The sequence below is a fragment of the Neofelis nebulosa genome, chromosome 6 (genome assembly GCF_028018385.1).
Source record: "Neofelis nebulosa isolate mNeoNeb1 chromosome 6, mNeoNeb1.pri, whole genome shotgun sequence".
NCBI lineage: Eukaryota > Metazoa > Chordata > Mammalia > Carnivora > Felidae > Neofelis > Neofelis nebulosa.
Window position 1 is genome coordinate 36,878,401 of NC_080787.1, and position 22,186 is coordinate 36,900,586.

Here is a 22,186-nt window from a genome sequence, read left to right on the forward strand (position 1 = left end):
ACACATGCATGACTATATTTATTTTAACTAGATTGTATTAATCAAGATGAGCATTTGTTTAAAACAAAAATCTAATGAACTTAACCAGGTCAAAATAGAAATCGAAATATAATACTGGGGCTAACTGCTTTCAGTAGAAAGAAAAGAATAGTAAGCCTTACTTCCTTCAATTCACAAAAAATTTTTCATTTTATAATCAAAGACAAAGAATATGACTTTTACAACCAGAAAATAAGGTGGCTTAAAGCTGAGTTACCACTTAATTGCCTGCATTCCTAAGAAGCTACTAACTTCTAACTGCTTTAAAACCTGAATACATCTGGGGCGCCTGGGTGGCTAAGTTGGTTGGGCGTCAGACCACAGCTCAGGTCATGATCTCTCAGTCCGTGGGATTGAGCCCCGCATTGGGCTCTGTGCTCACAGCCCAGAGCCTGGAGCCTGGAGCCTGCTCCAGATTCTGGGTCTCACTCTCTCTTCACCCTCACCCGCTCATACTCTCTCAATCTCTCTCTCAAAAATAAATAAACATTAGGGCGCCTGGGTGGCGCAGTCGGTTAAGCGTCCGACTTCAGCCAGGTCACGATCTCGCGGTCCGTGAGTTCGAGCCCCGCGTCAGGCTCTGGGCTGATGGCTCGGAGCCTGGAGCCTGTTTCCGATTCTGTGTCTCCCTCTCTCTCTGCCCTTCCCCTGTTCATGCTCTGTCTCTCTCTGTCCCAAAAATAAATAAAAAACGTTGAAAAAAAAAAAAAAAATTTAAAAAAATAAATAAACATTAAAAAATTAAAAAAAGAAGAAAAAACCTGAATACATCTTTTAATGGCTCACTACTTTGCTCAGAAATGTATCACACCTTGTTTCATACAGAGATGCTACATCATTAGAATACATGCTACTCTGTGCCATTGAGCTTAATAATTTTTTATAAAAAATTCAAATAAAATTTTTATAACGCAACTATAATTTTTAAGTTATTTTTTTCTTACCCACACTGGGCCTCACCTTTCACAAAACCTAAAAACAAACAATCTTAGATGTTAAACACACACCTCAAACACATAAAATTCATTACACTGGTTTTGTAGCCACAATAATTATACTAATAAATACTGACTCTAAAGAACTAAAAACTTATTAGGGCAGGGTTTAAATGGTACGACTCACAAGGGGGTGGGGAGAAATAATGATCCTCCCCTACCAAACTGGCAGCAACAATATGCCAAGTTTCCTATGCTGAACTAGTGTAAACAAGGAAGAAAAAGAGCTGGGGGTGGGAAGCTGGCAGGCAAGAGAACAACCCTCGTCAAGATATAGCTTTACTTCTAAATTTCACTAGGGTAATACCTGTTCTCAGTGTTTTCAATAACCCCTATCAAGGACTATTTAAACACCGTAAGTTGGTGTTCAGAAAACTACTGCAGGCTGTAGTCCCTCTCTTCCCAGACGTAAAAAGATGTAAGTGGGGATCATAAATGCTTCTTTAATTATAAAGACTATCTCTCGCATTCAATGCCTCAAAAAGTTTTCTAAACAACTAGCAATTCAATCCCACTCTTGCTGTAACAATCAAGTTTAAAGATAAAATAGTAAGACCCACCAATGATGCTACACAAAAAAAATTCACACATCATCTTTGGTGTGACCATAGCTACAAGTAAGACGAGCACCATTCCAGACAGGACTAGATGAGAAATGGGATAAAGACTAAGCTTACAGCCTCTTTTTTCTGGCATTGCCCGAGGCATTCAGTGGACATGGAATAAAGGGGAAGCTGGTTGTATAAGTGATGCCAAGAGAAACAAGATTCCACATGTCAGGGGACTGAATGCCCAAACACAGAGAGCAAAGGGCACTCATCCCATGGCTTTCCGACCAAAGAAAAATGAGTTGTTTCACCTGAAATCTTTTCAGAAGAAGTCTAATGGTCTGTACTTTACCACTCATCCTAAGTGAGTGAATTCAACAACCCCTCCTCAGAGAACAAGGAGAGAGCCTTGCTTATCAAAAATAGCGAGGGCTACATCCAAAGCCAAGAAACACTCCTTTTGGTCTAAGCGCCATGGTCTTCTGCCCCAATTCTACAAGGAGACTCCAAGCCAAAAAAGACTTGGTTCCTAGTTTTCCTAAGCCAAGTTCTCCATTTTCCCAAACAACCCAGTCTTATTTCAGATAAGCCCCTCTCCATTCTGGCATTCTGGAGTCCAGGGCTCCAGTTCTCCCAGAAAGTTCCCTCCTCCAAGATAATCTCCTTTCCTTCACTTTTCCTAAGGCTTTCCCAGACCCTGCCCCCAAGCACTCCCGGTCCTCCGTTAGATCTACTAGCAGATCCCACTCCTCCCTGGCACAACTCTTCGGAAAGTCAGCTCTCTTACCGTACTCACTTGTCCTTCCCCAAAATATGTTTCCTTTTTCCCTGTCTTCGAATGAAGAAACACAACACACACGCGCGCGCGTAGTATCTGTTCTCATCTCCTAACTCCCAAGTCTCTCCAGTGCCCCACGTTCTTCCAGAACACCTAATTCTCTCCCGGAGTTTCCTCTCATCCCTGTCTTCCTCGACCCTAACTCCATACCCCAGGCTTTCCCCCCACTCCCCAAATTCAGATTTCCTGTGCTGTGTACTCTTCACCAACACCACAGCCCTCCTGCTCACAGGTCCACCCCTATGGTCTCGATACTCAAGTCTTTCTCCTCTTCTCATGTTCTTCGGCCCCTAATTCTCCGCAGAACCTCGGGAAGCCCTCCCCAGTCTCCCTTCCGCCCCTCCTGCACTCCGTGGCCCCCCACTCCCCTCGTACGTCCTCTCTACTCTTGCTCAGCCCCCAAATTTCTCCCATGTCCCTGAGGCTCCCCCACTCTCCCTCCACGCCCCGGGAAGAGGGTGCCCCTCAGCGCCCGCCCGCCCGCCCGGCCCGCCCTGCCGCTGGGCTCGGGTGTCCCTTCCCTTCCCCGCGGGCCCCAGTGCTGGCGCGATGGGGCCGGCTCACCAGTTGGTCATATCCAGGAAGAAGGCGCAGCCGGCCGGGTTGAGCTGGAAGCCGAGCAGTCGCTGGAACTCAGAGATGAGCACGTCCTTGTCGGTGGTGCCCAAGCAGCTGAACTTCTGCATCAGCTCAGGGTCCAGGTCCACGTCCATGCCCTCCATGGCTGGGGCCGGACACCCGCTTCCCCGCCTCCTCACAACCGAGCCGCCGCCGCCGCCGCGCCGCCGGGCCCGGGGACCGGGAGGGGGCTCGCTGCTAGCTGGCGCCGCGACCCCGCTCCTTTAAGGTAGGCCCCGGGCCTCTCACCGCCTCATAGGGATAAACTCACTCAGCCACTCACTCACTCTCTCGCTCCCCCCCCTCCCACCCCCCCCAGCGCCGCCGCCTGCGCCGCCGCCGCCTCTCGCTTCTCTGCCGCCTCCGCCTCCTCCCGCGCCGCGCCCACTGCGCAAGCGCCGCCCGCCTGGGCCCCGCCCCTTCCTCTCCCGGAGTCCCGCCCCTCAGTGGCGTCACAACCTCGTGACGTCTCCCGCGTGACCTCACCGAGGTGGAGCGAGGGGGCGGGGAGTGGCAAAGAGGAAAGGGACCGCTCGGCGGCTCAGGGTGACTCCTGGCCTGACCTTCTCCTCTCTCCGCCCCCACTTTCAAGGGGAGGAGTTAAAGTCCGGGGTTTGGGGAGAAGCTCCGGGATCTTGGTCCACCGCAACTCCACCATTTTGCAGGTGAGAAAACAAGTTCGGGAGAAGAGACCATGGCAAGGTCGAGTACCAAAGTGCAGGCAGGACGCAGTCCTCTCGGCCAAGGCTTTGCCCCTTGTCCTGGAAGGGCTTGATTGCACAAGTTTTAAGAGCTGTTTTTCCGGGTCGATAAGTGCCGTGAACGCTTGGTTACCAGCCATCCTCGGCGATGGTTACTACAATTTGTTAGTGCCGTTTCTGTTATGCAACAGCAGTGTCAAGTCTCGGAAGTTAAGGAGGCCTCGATACAAACATCAATCAGAAGTCCAGACAGCAACATACATATCCTCCCACCCACTCTGTCAAGACCAGCCTTCTCAAAACAAAGGTTAAGTAAGTCACGAGGATTTGGCATGCCTTGTTCTGTTTTTAAAATAGGAAGCAAAATACTGCTGTAAATTTGGTACACCTGCCTGGTGAAGGCCCCATTTCGAGATCAAAGAATGAGAAAGGCAGCGTAGGGACCATTTTGTCTACCCCCTTGCATTCCCATTTGTTCAACACCGCCACATCCAAAGAGGAAAAGATGAGAAGAAATGGTCTTCTGCCTTCAAGTAGCTCCCTGCTTTACTAATAAGGAAAGTGAGATCCGGAAAGCTTATATGTCTTGTCCAAAAATACAGAGCAGCCAAACTAAAAACCAGCTTTCAGTTTCCTAATGGGTTATGTTTTCCATAACAATTTCAACAACACAGCACTAGAATAAGTGAACCGTAGTGTCTGGGTTGCTAGGAGGTTTTACAAAGGGACAGTATTCTCTTTCTGTTAGTAAAATAAAATATCTTTAAAAGCCTGGGTTCTGGGTCACACACATTTAGGATTCTCATTCTGCCAGTTATTGGTAATCATAGTGCCTGCCCAGATAGGACTGCTGTAGGAATTAAATGAGATAAAAAATATAAACTCAACACAGCGCCTGTTCCATAAAAAACACTTCAAGAAGTGATAACTAGTATTGTGGCCATAAACATAAGACGACTCTGGAAATAAACAATGATACAAGTAGCCCAGGATATTTCTTTACCTGACTCCCCTTCTACTTCATTTCCCTTCCTTGTTCTCTATTACAATATGAAATATATGCCCTTTCTCTTTTCCTACTAAGGGACCACCCTTCTCCAGTGATATACTATGGGAGATAACTTTAACAGCAGATAGTTACAATACTTACAAACTCATATAATAGTTCTGAACTTTTTTTATAAGAAACTGTTCTTAGGCCTGTAAGACCTGAGCAGAACTTAAATCATTGCCAAGGCCTAATTTTGGGGTGACCACAATATTGGAATATGTTACTAATATTGAGGAAAATTCTATTTCAGGGGTGAACACATATTGTCCCAATCTTATGGATGGTGGAATGGGAACACAGATTATAAAAATCCCAGTATTAGAACTGAAAGAAATCTAAGACTGCCTAGCCCAACCTCCCCCATTTTACAGATGAAGAAACTGAAACCAAGAAGGGGGAACTGATTTACCCAAGATTACACAACTAGTAAGGGGTGTTCAAACTCCCAGTCTAGCACTGTACCCACTATATCCTACTACAATTCCTTTTATACTTTGAGTTCAGTTTGGCCTTACATACAAAATAATCAGAAATTGATATTACTCTATTAACTAAAACTAAGTGTCTTAACTTGCAATATCCATGGATTAATGTTGTGTTGACCTAGGACCCAAAAGAAGAAAATGTTATTTTGTTATAAACCTGACAACTCCATTAGAATGCTGACCCAAGAGGGGCGCCTGGGTGGCTCGGTTGGTTAAGCGTCCGACTTCGGCTCAGGTCATGATCTCACGGTCCGTGAGTTCGAGCCCCGTGTCGGGCTCTGTGCTGACAGCTCAGAGCCTGGAGCCTGTTTCAGATTCTGTGTCTCCCTCTCTCTCTGCTCCTCCCCTGTTCATGCTCTGTCTCTCTCTGTCTCAAAAATGAATAAATGTTAAAAAAAAAAAAATTAAAAAAAAAAAAAAGAATGCTGACCCAAGATAAACTAACAACTCTTGGCCAACGCCATGTAGTATTAAAGTCTTGACTCACTCATAAACAGCCCACATAATGCAAAGAGATCCTTGCAAATAAGAGACCCAAGTGGCCCAGAACTTCAGTTTATGACAGAAGTTATCTCAAAAGAGTATAACGACTCCTAAAGTGAATTCTGAACATTGTGGGGACATTTGGGGTTCTCATGAGATTGGATGTGGTACCCTGGCCATTAATTCCCTGAGGACTGAGGATGATAATCTTCTGCAAATCTTGGGACAGTCACACACAATAGAAGACTGACCCATCCCTAACCACTATGCAAAAACACTGACCAAGGTGGCTGGCACATTAGGTGTGAAGGAAGAACCAGCCGCTCCACCTTCCATTGAATTGTTCTTTTGCGGGATGAGATATTAAATGGAGAAAATGAGGTGTTACCCGTCAGGATACTCACAGAAATGTGAATCTCCACTTGAATCTGGGGGGTTATTAACATGCATGGTTCTGCTATAATGGCTCTGCAGCTTTGTTTTATTTTGTTGGAAAGAGGGCATGCAGAAGGACTAGTTGAGAGACAAAAGAACAAATTGCTGAACACCACCCTAAGGACAAAAAGCTGATTGATGGCAGTATTCCAAAAGGGCTTCTAGGTATTATCTCAGAACTATGTCAGGTACTTTGCCCAGAGATGCCGCTGCCTGGGATATCATACAACCAGCCAGTTTCTTTCTGAATTTCTTGGGCTGGTGATCACATATAAGAAATTTAAATTAACCCCAGATCCCCAGACTAGTTCAGTTTAAAATTTCTTAAAGGAGTTAAGCCATTCAATCTTTAGAAGTTAAAAGTCTGGGAGAAAAGTGATTCATCTCACCAGGGCAGCCTTGATTGGTTCCAAACCTCTAAGTCCCTAAGATTCAGAATTGCCAAGCCCGGCTAGTACTAAGATTATGCCACAGCATAACCGATTCAAGGAACAGACAGAGTCCAAATAGATGTTATGCTACATTATATGATAATAGCAACTTGTAGTAGAAACCTTTTGGGTATATATCCAAACTGTGATGATCTCTTTTCTGCCAACTATTAATGACCCTCTATGTGGCCTCCAGCAGCCATATGTATCCTATATTGCCCTTTCCTTTAGCCTCCATTTGATTGGACAAAAGGGATATGCTCAACCTAGGATCAGCCAATCAGATTCTCTCTCTCTCTCTCTCTCTCTCTCTCTCTCTCTCTCTCTCTCTCAGGAATTTGGAACTGAACTCAATGAGTTTGTGGAACAGGCCTGGGCTGTTTACTTGAAAGTCAGTGATAGAAATACAGAAAAGAGACTATCTTTGTGGGGCACCCTTGAAAACAAAATAATGCCCATCTGCAGAAAGAGAGCCACAAGGCAGAGAGAAACAAAGATGAGAGACCTGAAGGCTTAGGAGAGAGAAGTTCCTATCACTTTGAGTCCTGGTTATTCAGCTTCTCTTAGATTCCGTTCGAATCTCCAGATTCCATTCAAAATACATTATCTCTTAGATGAAGTAAAAAAAAATCAAGTTATTTTAAAAAATTAAGAAAATCATGTGAATACAATGTTTGATTTCTAGATAGGGATGGACGTCCTACTCTTAAAAACAGTGAAAACTTAAGGGCGCCTAGCTGGCTCAGTTGGGAGAGCGTGTGACTCTTGATCTCAGGGTCATGAGTTCAAGCCCCACACTGGGTGTAGAGATTACTAAAAAAAATAAATAAATTTAAAACAAATAATGAAAATTCCAATTGAAAAAAAATGACACAAAAAGGCAATTCACAAAAGAAGAAATACAAATGGCAGATAGACATATTAAAAGATGTATTATGCCACCCATATTAAAGAAATGGATTAAAACAGCAATAAGGTAGGGGCACTTGGGTGGCTCAGTCAGTTACACATCTGTCTCTTGGTTTCAGCTCAGGATCCCACGGTCATGATCTCGCGATCATGAGCCCACCTCCGGCTCTGCACTGGGCTTGGAACCTGCTTAAGATTCTCTCTCTCCCTCTCTCCCTCTGCCCCTCCCCAACTCTGCATGCTTGTGTGCTGTCTCTCAAAAACAACAACATTTTGCCTAATCAGATTGTCAAAGTTTCAAAAACATTTATAATAGCTTTAGTTGGCAAGAACATGGAGAAACAGGTGCTCTCAAACACCACTGCTTCTGGGAATATAAATTGATGTAATTTTTCCTAAAAGTGAGTGGATGTGAATTCAGATGAATTAATGTGAGTAACCTTAATAATGTTCATATACAATAGCCCCCAAATCTTAGGTTTATAAAAAAGCTTTTTGTTAGAAGTACTATAATACATATGATAGTAAAAAGGTGGAATAACCCAAATGTGCACCAATAGGGGAATTGTTGAAAAAATATATGTGGGCAGGAGTGGATTCATTCTTCTCACCAATATACTTTTACATGAATCTATGACCAAAAAAGTAAAGAATTAGAAACCTGAATGAATATTTCAATAATCTTAGAAGAAGAAATCTCCAATCATAATATCAAAGAAAAGATCTATAGTTTTGCCTGTATAAAAAATCTAAGGGGCACCTAGGTGGCTCAGTTGGTTAAGCGGCTGACTTCAGCTCAGGTCATGATCTCACATCTCATGGGTTCCAGCCCCGCGTTGGGCTCTGTGCTGACAGCTCAGAGCCTGGAGCCTGCTTCGGATTCTGTGTCTTTTCTTTCTGTGCCTCCCCCACTTGCACTGTGTGTGTCTCTCTCTCAAAAATAAGTTAACATTAAAAAAAATTTTTTTTTATTTAAAACTTTTTTGTTTCAAAAGTTAAAAAATAAAAATAAAAAATACCATGAGCATAATCAAAAGACAAAAGGATAATTCAAGGACAATATTTATAATACACAGGACAGAGTACTAATATCATCATTTAATAAATAAACAGCTCTTGGGTCACCTGGGTGGTGCAATCAGTTGAGCATCCAACTCTTGATTTCAGCACAGGTCATGATCCCAGGGTCATGGGATCGAACCCCGTGCTGGGCCCTGTGCTGAGCATGAAGCCTATTTAAGATTCGCTCTCTCTCCCTCTGCCTCTCTCCCCTGCTCATGCTCTCTCTCTCTCTTAAAAAATTTTAAAAATAAATAATAAATAAGTAAACAAACAAACAGCTATTAGGATAACCAAGGAAAAAAACAATCTAAAGGAAAAATTGGTAAAGGACATGAATGGGCAATTGACAAGAAAAATTATATAAATGGCCTGTAAATGTATGAGAATATTTTGAATACCATGAATAATCAAGAAATGCAAATTAAAACAAAAGTGCAATATCATTTTTATCTGTCAATTTGGCAAAGATTGATCATAGCCAGTATTCTACAAGATGTGAAGAAAAACACAATTTCATACAATGTTGATAGGATTACAGATTCATAAAAACCTTTCAGGAGGGTGTTTTGGTAATGGCCATTAAATTTTAAATGTGCACCTTGCATCTTAGGTATCATACAGATAACTAAAAAGGATGACCAAAGATATATGTAGGATGATCACTACAGAATTTTTGGTAATGCTGAAAAATTAGGAACAATCTGAATGACCAACCATAAGGCTTTGACTATATTTATGCTATAGAATATTACACCACCGTTTAAACAATGAAATAGGCCTATATGAATTAACATGACAAGATACAGAAGATTGAGTTTTTTTAAAAAAACAAATTATTAAACAGCATATATACCATGATCTCTTTTGTATCTATATAAAAAGTATAGTAAGTGTATATGTTTATGTATGTGCTTGGAATATATGCATAGCAAAATATCTGGGGGAATATATACCAATGGTTAAGGAAGGTGGAGTTATGGTAGGGTTGCCACATAAAAACCGGATAACCAGTTAGACTTGATTTCAGGTAAACAACATTTTTAAAAAATGTTTATTTATTTTGAGAGAGAGAGAGAGAGAGAGAGGAAGCAGGGGAGGGGCAGCCAGAGAGGGAGTGAGAGAATCCCAAGCAGACTCTACACTGACAATCTGCCGTGGGGCTCAAACCCACCAACCACAAGACTATGACCTGAGCCAAAACGAAGAGTCAGACTGTTAACCGACTGAGCCACCCAGACACCCCAGTAACAATTTTTTTAATGTAAGTGGTCACAAATATTAACTGGGTATCTTGTATTTTTATTTGCTAAATCTAGCAACCCAATTTATGGGAAACATTCACTTTTAATGTTAAATTTCTGTATTAGTTGAGTTTTTACACTGAGCATGTAATCATTTTAAAAAGGTAAAATTTTGGGGGCTCCTGGGTGGCTCAGTTGGTTGAGTGTCCGACTCCGGCTCAGGTCTGATCTCACTGTTCGTGAGTTCGAGCCCCGTATCAGGCTCTGTGCTGATAGCTCAGAGCCTGGAGCCTGCTTCAGATTCTGTGTCTCCCTCTCTCTCTCTCTGTGACCCTCTCCTGCTTGCTCTCTCTCTCTCTCTCTCTCTCTCTCTCTCTCAAAAATAAATAAACATCAAAAAAAATTATTAATAAAAAGATAAAATTTTTGAATAACATTTTAAAGTTATGTTGGTAAGGTAGAATTTTATATACCTCCTTTGAAAACACATTTTTGAGGAATGCTTAATGATATAAAAAAATCCTGATGTTAGTGTCGATTTTTAAAAGCTGCATCAAAATCGTAAATACAGTATAATCCTGTTTTTTAGACTATAGCTATAACTCATTAAAGTAAGCACACTAAATAACAAAATAAGCAGAGTAAACAACTGGAAAGAAATATATCAAAATATTATAGCATTATATCACACAGGAAAATTGCAGGGGATTTCTGTTTTTCTTTCTACAGTTTTCTGTATTTTCCAAAGTTTTAACAAGTGTGTATTTGAAGAATTTTTAGAATAAAACTTGCCTATGTTAAGTGAAAAAAACAGGATGTAAAATTAGCATATTGTATAAACCTAACTATATAGCAAAAGATTGGAAATATTAATAGAGAATTGATCATTTTAATTCTTTTTATCCTTTTTTTATATTTAAAGAAATAGATCAACTTGATTCTTTAATTGATGGACCTATTATCTCTGCTAACATACAAAGATGTTTACAATATGTCCCTTTTTTTTTTTAAGTTTTTTATTTTGAGAGCGAGAGAGAACACAAGCAGGGAAGGGGCAGAGAGAGAGGGAGGGAGAGAGCTGTCAGCACAGAGCGAGCCCAACAAGGGGCTCAAACCCACCAACCATAAGATCACTACCTGAACCAAAATCAAGAGTCAACGCTTAACCGACTGAGCCACCCAGGTGCCCCTACAGTATATTCTTAAATGATAAAAAGCTATGAGAAAACAGTATTACCTATGCTCTAATTTCTAACAGATGCATGAATAAGTGCAGGAGATGTCTAGAAGGATATACTTCAAGGTGTTGATGATGACAATCTCTGAGTGTGGGGAATAATGGATGTTTTTACATTTTTATCTGTATTTTAGGATTTTTAATAAAATAATCATGTCATACAACATTAAGAGACCCTTCGTTTTGAAGAAACGAAAATTGGGTGACCTGGGGGCTTATCAAACATGAATTCATTTCAGTTTTTGACATTCTTTTCCCCATGTTAGCTGTCTTAAACTTTGTAAGCTGCAAAACCTAGGCAGCAGCTAACAGTCCAATGAGCTACCCGGTTGAGCAAGCAAATGTCTGCTGACTTACTATCAGCAAGGCTGAGTTAGGGACAGTGGCCCAGAAAGAGAGCCTTCATCCTTGTGCTATGTGACCATGGACAAATGACTAAGCTTCTCTGTAGACCTCAATTTATTCATTTCAATATAGGGAACGCTGCAAAAAGATCACTGAAGTGAAGCAAAAGAATATGTCAAACAAAAGAAAAACTTTTTGGAATTTAACCTACAGCTACAATTAGTATTCACATAAACATACCCATAAGCCAAACTTCCATTCTGTGCTTATTCTCCAGGGTTGGAAGCTCAAATGAGGTGGGCATAAGTGCTTGTAAATGTTAAATATTGAAGTATAACATAACAATGGGGGAGATACAAGGACATGCGTTTCTGCAAATAACTATATAAAGGTAGCTAACAGTACAAAGCAACATGTGTTCAAGTGCCAAATGAGCAGTAGACAGGGTGAGTAGGACTTGGGAGGAGGGAGGAGTGAAGGGTGAGCTGAGATGCCCAAAGAAGCCTTCTAGGAGACCTTATCCAGGCCCTGATGATTTTCCACAAGGTTTGAGGAACAGGCTAGTGAGGGGACACATTACACCAAAGTCATTTAGATGTCTGTTTATTCTTTTAATTGTGATTTTAAAAAAAAGTTTTTTTTAACATTTATTTATTTTTGAGACAGAGAGAGAGAGCATGAACAGGGGAGGTCAGAGAAAGAGGGAGACACAGAATCTGAAACAGGCTCCAGGCTCTGAGCTGTCCGCACAGAGCCCAACGCGGGGCTCGAACCCACGGACCGCGAGATCACAACCTGAGCCGAAGTCGGACGCTTAACCGACTGAGCCACCCAGGCGCCCCTTAATTGTGATTTTAAAAATACATAACAAAATTCACCATCTTAACTATTTTTAAATGTTTATTTATTTTGAGAGAGAGAGATCACGTGAGAGGGGCAGAGAGGGGTAAAAAGAATCCCAAGCAGGCTCCACACTGACACAGGGCTCAATCTCACAAACCATGAGATATTGACCTGAGCCAAAATCAAGAGTCAGACACTCAACTGACTGAGTCACCTAGGCACTCCACTGTCTTAACTATTTTTAAGTGTACAGTTTGGTAGTGTTAAGCATATTCACATTGTTGTGTAGCTAATCTCTAGAAGTTTTTCATCTTATAAAACTGAAACTCTGTACCCATTAAACAACAACTCCCCTTTCCCTCTCTCCCCAGCTCCTGGCACCCACATTTCCACTTTCTGTTTCTATGATTTTGACTATTTTATTTGATTAAAAAAATTTTTTTATGTTTATTTTTGAGAAAGACAGAGCACAAGCGGGGGAGGGGCAAAGAGAGAGGAAGACAGAATCTGAAGTAGGCTCCAGGTTCTGAGCTGTTAGCACAGAGCCTGATGCAGGACTTGAACCCACAAACCATGAGATCATGACCTGAGTGGAAACCAAGAGTCAGACACTCAACCGACTGAGCCATCCAGGCACCCTTCTATGAATTTGACTATTTTAGATACTTCATATAAGTGGAATCATACAATATTTATCTCTTTGTGATGCACAAAAGTTTTAAGTTTGATGTAGTCTTATTTGTCTATTTTTGTTCTTGTTGCCTGTGTTTTGGTGTCAGATCCAAAAAATCATTGCCAAGTCCAAAGTCATGAAGTTTTTTCCCCATGTTTTCTTCTAGGACTTTTATAGTTTGGGTTTTACATTTAGGTCTTTAATCCATTTTGAGTTATTTTTCATATATGTTGTAAGATAAGGATACAACTCCATTCTTTTATGTGCATTTGGGAGTCTTTAACAGCTACAAGACCCAGGCTCCTTTTTACTGCCTCCTGTTTGTTCTGATCACAGAAATATACCTAGAAGTGAATCCAGGTAATGGGAATAAAATTAAAATCTAAGGTGTACTTGAGGGGGAATTTTCTCTGGGAAGTGAATGGGTGAGGTTCAAGAGCAGCCTACTACAGTGAGCAGTACCTCTGCTCTGAACATCCACCTGGAGCATGATAGGAAAGAACCAGATCCCGCACATTTGGGGTTTTTCCACCTCCTCTACCCTATTTCCCTACTCAAGAGACAAAAAACAAAACAAAACAAAACAAACAAACAAAAAAAACCAGGAGGCACCAACCTATTACACTATCTTTTCTTCAGGACAGAGCATCTGATGTCCTGGGTCTTTTTTCCTACTGTGGTGAATGGGACAATGCAAAAGAAAACCTGATTGTCTTGATCTCCTGTCCCCCCGTCTCTCAACCTAGATACATCCAGAAGTAGTCCATTCTTTTCTCCTTGTCCTCCTCCTCCTTCTTCTCCACCTCCCCTCTCCTCCTCCTCCTCCTCCTCCTCCTCCTCCTCCTTCTTCTTCTTCTTTTCTTTTTCTCCTTCCTCCTTCCTTCTTCCTTCTTTTCTTGACCGCTTCAGCTTACCAGAGTCAAAACATCACCTAAGTAAATGCCAACTCCTTATCTCTTCCTCATGTAAAAAAAACAAAACAAAAAAACCCCCACAAAACTACAAACACTTCACAACCCCTTTGGTTTTACTATAATTACTCTTTCTCCAGTGGGTTCACAATATGTAAAGCATCTTGCCATCTGCATCCACACTAGTGGTAAGAAAGAAAAAGGGGAAGAGGGGAACAAAAATGTAATGCAACTCTACAGTATGCCAAATGTCCAGTACTTTAAATTTTTTTTAATGTTTATCTTTATTTTTGAGACAGAGAGAGACAGAGCATGAGCGGGGGAGAGGCAGAGAGAGAGGGAGACACAGAATCAGAAGCAGGCTCCAGGCTCTGAGCTGTCAGCACAGAGCCTGACGCAGGGCTCGAACTCACAAACTGCGAGATCATGACCTGAGCCTAAGTTGGATGCTCAACTGACTGAGCCACCCAGGCGCCCCCAAATGTCCAGTACTTTAGTACTTAGACTCATTTAATTCTCATAGCCAAATGAGATCAACATTATTATTCTTCCCCTTTTGCAGATAAAGAAATAGTGAGAGTTTAAATAATGCATCCAAGGAGACACAGATGTTGAGACAGCCAGGACTTAAGCCCAAGGCTCTGAAAGAAACCTGTGCCCTCCACTTTACTCCAGATTTCTTTCACTTCTACCTTTTCACCATGGTCAGGCTGGTTGTGTGTCTATGGAGCTGTCATTACTTTCTCTTACTGTGTTTCTTTGAAAATTTCTAGGATACTGCCAGAAAAGATTGGGGTAATAAATACTAACATTAATCCTAATATCTTCAATTTACGTAATAACGCTTTATAATTTCTCAACATATCCATCCATTCTCTCATGTCATTCTCAAGAAAAACAGGTTATTAGTTTATTTTTAGTAGCTTCATTATTTTGCAGAGACTCATACATGCTTATTGCAAATAAAATTAAGCAATATAGAAAATTATAAAGAAAAATTTTAAAAACACCCTAAATCTCACTACCCAGAGATAACCATTATTAATATTTTAGTAAATATATCTTTCATATAACTGTCCACTTGTATAATTTGCCTCAATGATCTCTTACCACAGTTGCCTCTCTAGCCTGCTTTTTTCATTCATAGTATGTTGAAAACAGCTTTCCACATCAACAAATATACAGATACATCATTTTTAATGGCTATAGAGTATTCGTATTTAGGAATGTATTTTACTTGACCGGTCTCCTACTGATGGACTCTGAGACTACTTCCAGTTTTTTATCGTTGTAATAAATTGTTAGCCCCCACTTAAAGATTAGGGACTGAAGCTCTGAGAAGCTATAGGACCCCTTTTTCAAAATCCAGGTCTGGGGCCCCTGGGTGGCTCAGTCGTTATAAGCGTCTGACTCGATTTCAGCTCAGGTCGTGATCTCACAGTTAATGAGTTCAAGCCCCACATCGGGCTCTGCACTGACAGTATGGCGCCTGTTTGGGATTCTCTCTATCCCTCTCTCTCCTCTGCCCCTGTCTTGCTCTCTGGATCCCTCTCAAAATAAACTTAAAAAAAAAAAAACCTTTCTATTATGGAAAATTTTCAACATACACTAGAGAGAATGGTGCACTCAACCCCCATTCACCCAAGATCTAACTTCAACAATCATCAACATTTTGCCATGCTATTTTCACCTTTTTCCTGTGAGTATGTACGTGTGTGTGTATGTGTATGTGCGTGTGCATGCACACGCACGCTGTAGTATTTGAAAGCAAGTCCCAGACACCATATGATTCCACCTGTAAATACTTCTGGATACTGTGTCTTTAACGGACAGGGACTGTGAAGAAAGAATGAAAAACCACAATACTATTATCATAATTAATAGAATTAATAGGAATTTTTTAATATTATCTAATACTTATTTCATATTCAGTTTTCTTAAATTGTCTCTAAGATATTTTTTTCCAATACAGTGTGGATCCAAAGAGCTCCACACATTACATTTGGGGATACGCCTTTCAAAGCCCTTTAAGTCTTAACAATCCTCCACCCCCACTCTTTAATATAATTGTTTGTAGAAACTAGATTGATAGCGGCTTGATTTCTAGTACTCAAATAATGTAAACAACCTAAATATGTTTATAAGCAGGAAAATAGCTAAACAAATTCTGTTATATCTATACAATGGAATACTACTCAGCAATCAAAAGCAGAACTGTTGATCGTACAACATGGATGAATCTTGAAAATATCGTATTGAGCAAAACAGGCCAGACACAAAGGAATACAAACTGCATATCTCACTTCTATGAAGTTCATTAGGCAAAAGTAAGCTATAGCATTAGAAGGTGACCAATGAGGCCTAGGGCTGCAGGGAAATTTGCATGGATGGTGAGGAACTGACTGGGAAGTGGCACGAAGGGACTTTTTGGGTTGGATTGATGGAATTGTTCTATATTTTATTTGTGGTGATGTTTACAGGAGTGTATCCATTTGTCAAAAGTCATCAAATGGTACACTTTCAATGGGTGAATTTTATTGTATGTAAATTATACCTCAATAAAGCTTTTTTTCCTTTTTTAAATATTCTTTTTAATGTTTATTTTTGAGAGAGAGCAAGACAGAGAGGCAGAGTGTGAGGAGGGGAGGGGCAGAGAGAGAGGGAGACACAGAATTCGAAGCAGGCTCCAGGCTCTGAGCTGTCAGCACAGAGCCCGACGCGAGGCTTGAGCTCAAGAACTGTGAGATCATGACCTGAGCCCAAGTCAGATGCTTAATGGACTGAACCCCCCAGGCACCTCATAAAGTTTTTTTCTTTAAAACTGACCCTCTGATTTTGTTTCCATGCCAGTGTACAGCATGTGGTAACGATAAACATTTGGCATAAGTAATAAGTGACTGTCAGTGAGTGAATGACTCTATTTGCCACTTAAAAGAAGAGAATGAAAGACACTTATTTGTTACTTTCACACTAGCAGAGATTTTCTTTTTTCTTTTTAATTTTTTTTTTAACATTTATTTATTTTTGAGACAGAGAGAGACAGAGCATGAACAGGGGAGGGGCAGAGAGAGAGGGAGACACAGAATCTGAAACAGGCTCCAGGCTCTGAGCCGTCAGCACAGAGCCTGATGCGGGGCTCGAACTCACGGACCGCGAGATCGTGACCTGAGCCGAAGTCGGACGCTTAACCGACTGAGCCACCCAGGCGCCCCTTTAATTTTTTTTAATGTTTATTTATTTTTGTGACAGAAAGAGGCAGAGCACGAACAGGGGAGGGTCAGAGCGATAGGGAGACACAGAATCCGAAACAGGCTCCAGGCCCTGAGCTGTCAGCACAGAGCCTGACGCAGGGCTCGAACCCACGGACCATGAGATCATGACCTGAGCTGAAGTCAGATCCTTAACCAGCTGAGCCACTCAGGCGCCCCTGGGATTTTCTACTTATCAGGTAAATAAATTGTCTTCATGGACTTGACCCTGAAGTGATGAGCCCCTGCTCAGCCATAGGTGCCTGTAGGTGTTGCCTCCTTGGGTGGCCAGACGGTAGCCCTAGACAGTAGGGTCCTCAACAGTCGGCCCGCCGCAGGCATCTGGGTAGGGGTGAGACCTCAGGGCCACAGCCCTCCCCTCAGCTTACAGGAGGGCCACATGTGTGAAGCGCCAGCCACGCCACCACACATGCAAGAGCTGAAGGGTTCCATGAGAAAGAAACCTTGTGTTCAAAATAAACTTCCAAGGAGAAAAATAAAAGCTGTTTCCTGAAGCTGAGCAAAGGTGAGCAATTCCTGGAAAGTTAAACGCCTCAAAAGCTAATTTGAGTTTCAGAGGGCCGTGGTAGTAACTCCAGGGTGAGAGCATCTCAAGGGCTTAGAATTTTCAGAGGCAATAGAATTTTCTGGCCTCCTTCAGTCTATCTTCTGCCCACTTCTTGCAGACCTCAGAGACCACTTTCAAGACAATCTCAGTTTCTACAGAAAAGAGGAAATTAAATGAAATTTCAGGTGCTTAGTTGGTTAGGAACGTCAGAGGTGCTTGCTTGGAAAAGAGCAAAATACAACAAAACTGAAATCCCTAAAGAATAATAATCTCTATATAAATAAATGTTTGTGACTGATCATGGCAGCCAAAGCAAAATGTTTGCTTTCTCTGCAACAGCATGATGTGTGTGTATGTGTGTGCGTGTGTGTGTGTGAGAGAGAGAGAGAGATTGAGAAAGTAAAGATTTCATTTCTTACCAGACCTCATATGACCAAAAGGTAATAAAGTCCATAACCAACAAACTCCCAACCTTCCCCTGTGTGTATTCTTTTTTAATGCTTATTATTATTATTTGTTTTTTATTGCTTTTTTTTTTTTTTAGAAAGAGAGAGAGAGCATGAGCACAGGAGGGGCAGGGAGAGGGGGGAACAGAGGATCCGAAGCAGGCAACACGCTGACAGCGGTGAGCCAGCTGTGGGGCTTGAACACATGAACCATGAGATCATGACCTGAGCCCAAGTTGGATGCTCAACTGACTGAGCCACCCAGGCGCCCCTCCCCTGCGTGTATTCTTAAGCCAGTGATTCTGTGTGTAATTTCCTGCACTACTTGTATCAGAGTCACTCGGAGGGGAGGGAGACTCTTAAAAATGTCCATTCCTGGGTCCCAGGAACCTAGATCCTGAGTCATTGTGACTGGGATGGAGCCCAGGAATCACCGGGTGATTCTTAGGTACACTAAAACTTGAACATTGTTACTTTAAACAGTTAATTGTTCATTGATAGTTTGCTCAGTAATTCAACCTGATTATACCTTCAAAAATTGAACTGTAGGGCGCCTGGGTGGCGCAGTCGGTTAAGCGTCCGACTTCAGCCAGGTCACGACCTCGCGGTCCGTGAGTTCGAGCCCCGCGTCAGGCTCTGGGCTGATGGCTCGGAGCCTGGAGCCTGTTTCCGATTCTGTGTCTCCCTCTCTCTCTGCCCCTCCCCCGTTCATGCTCTGTCTCTCTCTGTCCCAAAAATAAATAAAAAACGTTGAAAAAAAAAATTAAAAAAAAAGAAAATTGAACTGTATTCTCACTGGTACATTTGAATTACATCTGTTGCAAGTAAAGCAACTATGAATCAGTGAAGAAATAAACCCCCCCAAAAACACTGGATGGTTGAGAATGTAAATCCACTGCAACCTTTGTGAGATTGGTTGCAATATGTACCAAAATCCTTACGAATGCTTTGACCCAGATTTTCCGCTCCTAGTCAGGTATCTTATGAAAATAATTTAATAAGTGAGCTGAGAAACATGTACAAGAATGTTTATTTTGCCATTGTTCATAATAGTGAAATATTAGAAACCAACTAAATGTCCAACAAAAGACTAGTTTAAAAAGTTATGGTAGCATCATATAATAAATCCAGATTAATATTTATTGACACGGAAACATGTTTACAATACCTTATTGTTCAAGAGAAAAAGAAGATTTCGAAAATTTCATCACATTTCATTTTTATACAAAATTTAAAAATTTGGCAGATAAGAAACAAAATGTTAAGAGTAATTACATTTTTCTTCTTTGTAACTTTTCTAAATTGTTTTCAAATAAGTTTTATTTTACCTTATTTTATAGAGAGACCAGGAGCTGGGGAGAGAGGCAGAGGGAGAGAGAGAGAGAGGGAGTGAGGGAGAATCTTAAGCAGGTTTCACACTCAGCATGGAGCCTGATGGGGGGCTTGATCCCACAACCCTGGGATCACAACCAGAGCCAAAATCAAGAATTGGATGCTCAACCGAGCTGCCTGGGTGCCACAAAATAAGATACATTATTCTTAATGCGCAAAAAGTAATAAGGCTGTATTCATTTCATTTTGGGGAGGGGGAGTGGGGGAGAAACTGTGTGAGAGAGTGTATGTGGGGGGGGAGGGACAGAAGAAGAGAGAATCCTTTTTTTTTTTTACTTTATTTTGAGAGAGAGAGAGAGAGAGAGAGAGAGAGAGAGAGAGAGAATCTCAAGCAGGCTCTATGCGCTCATTGGAGAGCCAGACTTGGGGCTTGATCTCATGAACCTCAAGATCATGACCTGAGCCAAAACCAAGAGTCACACACTTAACCAACTGAGCCACCAAGGTACCCCTAGGAAGAGAATTTTAAGCAGGCTCCATGCCCAGCACAGAGCCTGGCACAGGGCCCAATCTCACACCCCAGGCCCTATCTCATGACCATACATGACCATAAGATCAAGACTTGAGTTGAAATCAGGAGTCCAATGCTTAGGTGATGGAGCTCCCCAGGTGCCCTGCAGGCTATATTCATTTCAAATAAAAGGTAGTAGACCACTGAATTCCATGTGAGAAGATTGTGTTAAAGTCCCAGATCTACCTCTTTGAACCTCACTTTTCTTTTCTCTGAAATGGAGATGGGAACACGTACACTGTCCACCTCAGAGAGTAGTTATGAGATAAAACATAGAAATGTTTGTAAACTATGTTTTATAAAGTTAGTGTATTGTGTTGATTTTCACATCAGAGACCCAAATTCATTCAATACCTAAATATAATACACAAAGATCTCTCATTAAGCATAATGCTAGACTTTTTTAAAAAACATTTTTTTTACTTCTTATTATGGAAAAATTTAAACATATAAAAAAGTAGACCCAGGAGAACTGGACAGCAACATGCAGAAGACTGAACCTGGACCACTTTCTTACACCATACATAAAAATAAACTCAAAATAGTTGAAAGACCTAAATGTAAGACAGGAAACCATCAAAATCCTAGGGAAGAAAACAGGCAACAACCTCTTTGACCTCAGCTGCAGCAACTTCTTACTAGACATGTCGCTGGAGGCAAGGGAAACAAGCAAAAGTGAACTATTGGAACCTCATCAAGATAAAAATCTTCTGCACAACGAAGGAAACAATCAACAAAACTAAAAGGCAACCAATGGAATGGGAGAAGATATTTACAAATGGATAAAGGGCCAGTATCCAAAATCTATAAAGAACTTGTCAAACTCAACTCCCAAAAAACAAATAATTCAGTGAAGAAATGGGCAAAAGACATGAACAGACACTTTTCCAAAGAAGACATCCAGATAGCTAATAGACACATGAAAAGATACTCATCATCACTCATCATTAGTGAAATACAAATCAAAACCGCAATGAGATACCACCTCACACCTGTCAGAATGGCTAAAATTAACAACACAAGAAACAATGTGTTGGTGAGGATGCAAGGAAAGGAGAACCCTCTTGCACTGCTGGTGGGAATGGAAAATGGTACAAGCCACTCTAGAAAACAGTATGAATGAACCCTTCTCAAAAAATTAAAAACCGATCTACCCTATGACCCAGAAATTTCAGTACTAGGTATTTATCCAAACGATACAAAAATGCTGATTTGAAGGGGCACATGCACCCCAATGTTTCTAGCAGCACTATCAACAATAGCCAAATTATGGAAAGAGCCCAAATGTCCATTGACTGACAAATAGTTAAAGAAGATGTGGTATATATATACAATGGAATATTACTTAGCAATCAAAAAGAATGAAATCTTGCCATTTGCAACAATGTGGATGGAACTAGAGTGTATCATGTTAAGTGAAATAAGTCAGAGAAAGATAAATATCATATGATTTCACTCCTATGTGGAATTTAAGAAACAAAACATGAACATACTGGAAGGGAAGGAAAAATAAGATAAAAAGAAAGAAGGAAGCAAACCTTAAGAGACTCTTAAATACAGAGAAGAAACTGAGGGTTGCCTGAGGGGTGTTGAGTGAGGGGATGGAATAAATGGGTGATGGGCATTAAGGAGTGCACTTGTTGGGATGAGCACTGGGTGTTAAATATAAGTGATGAATCATTGAATTCTACTCCCGAAATCATTATTACAGTATATGTTAACTAACTTGGATTTAAATAAACTTAAAAAATTAAAAATAAATAAGGGTGCCTGGTGGCTCAGTCAGTTAAGCTTCCGACTCTTGACTTTGGTTCAGATCATGATGAGCCTGCTTGGGATTCTGTCTCCCTCTCTTTCTGTCCCTCCCCAACTTGTTCTCTCTCTCTCTCAAAATAAATTTAAAAAAAAATAAACTTTAAAATATAAATAAATAAATAAAATTTAAATATTAAAAAACTGGACACAATAATATAATAAACTGTCGTATATACATCACCTGGTGTCAATATTATCAACTTAGGGCCAATCTTGTTTTAGCTATATCCGCCACCCACTTTCCCTTCTCCCATATTAAGAAAGCATCAGGCTTTAAACTGACATTGAACCTCTGTAACTTTCATGTACAGAAAAGAATATTTCAGTTCTTAGTTCCTCATCTAAAAAGATAGAATTGTAC

The 22,186-nt window shown here is 41.1% G+C and overlaps 1 protein-coding gene and 1 long non-coding RNA gene across 3 annotated transcripts in view; one reads left to right on the forward strand and one right to left on the reverse strand.

The window, feature by feature from the left end:
* Positions 1-3,324, reverse strand: part of ILRUN (inflammation and lipid regulator with UBA-like and NBR1-like domains) — a 96,247-nt gene extending 92,923 nt beyond the window's left edge. Inside the window, exon 1 of one of the 2 annotated variants that reach the window (XM_058733639.1) lies at positions 2,985-3,324. In XM_058733639.1, coding sequence (XP_058589622.1) covers positions 2,985-3,142 — 158 coding nt within the window. In that variant the 5' untranslated portion in view covers positions 3,143-3,324. The remainder of the gene's footprint in view (positions 1-2,984) is intronic. The other variant, XM_058733638.1, reaches the window with a different exon arrangement.
* A 149-nt stretch (positions 3,325-3,473) lies between these two features.
* LOC131514075 (uncharacterized) overlaps positions 3,474-22,186 on the forward strand; it is a 40,105-nt gene continuing 21,392 nt past the window's right edge. Inside the window, exon 1 of the long non-coding RNA XR_009262923.1 lies at positions 3,474-3,703. This is a non-coding gene — a long non-coding RNA (uncharacterized LOC131514075). The remainder of the gene's footprint in view (positions 3,704-22,186) is intronic.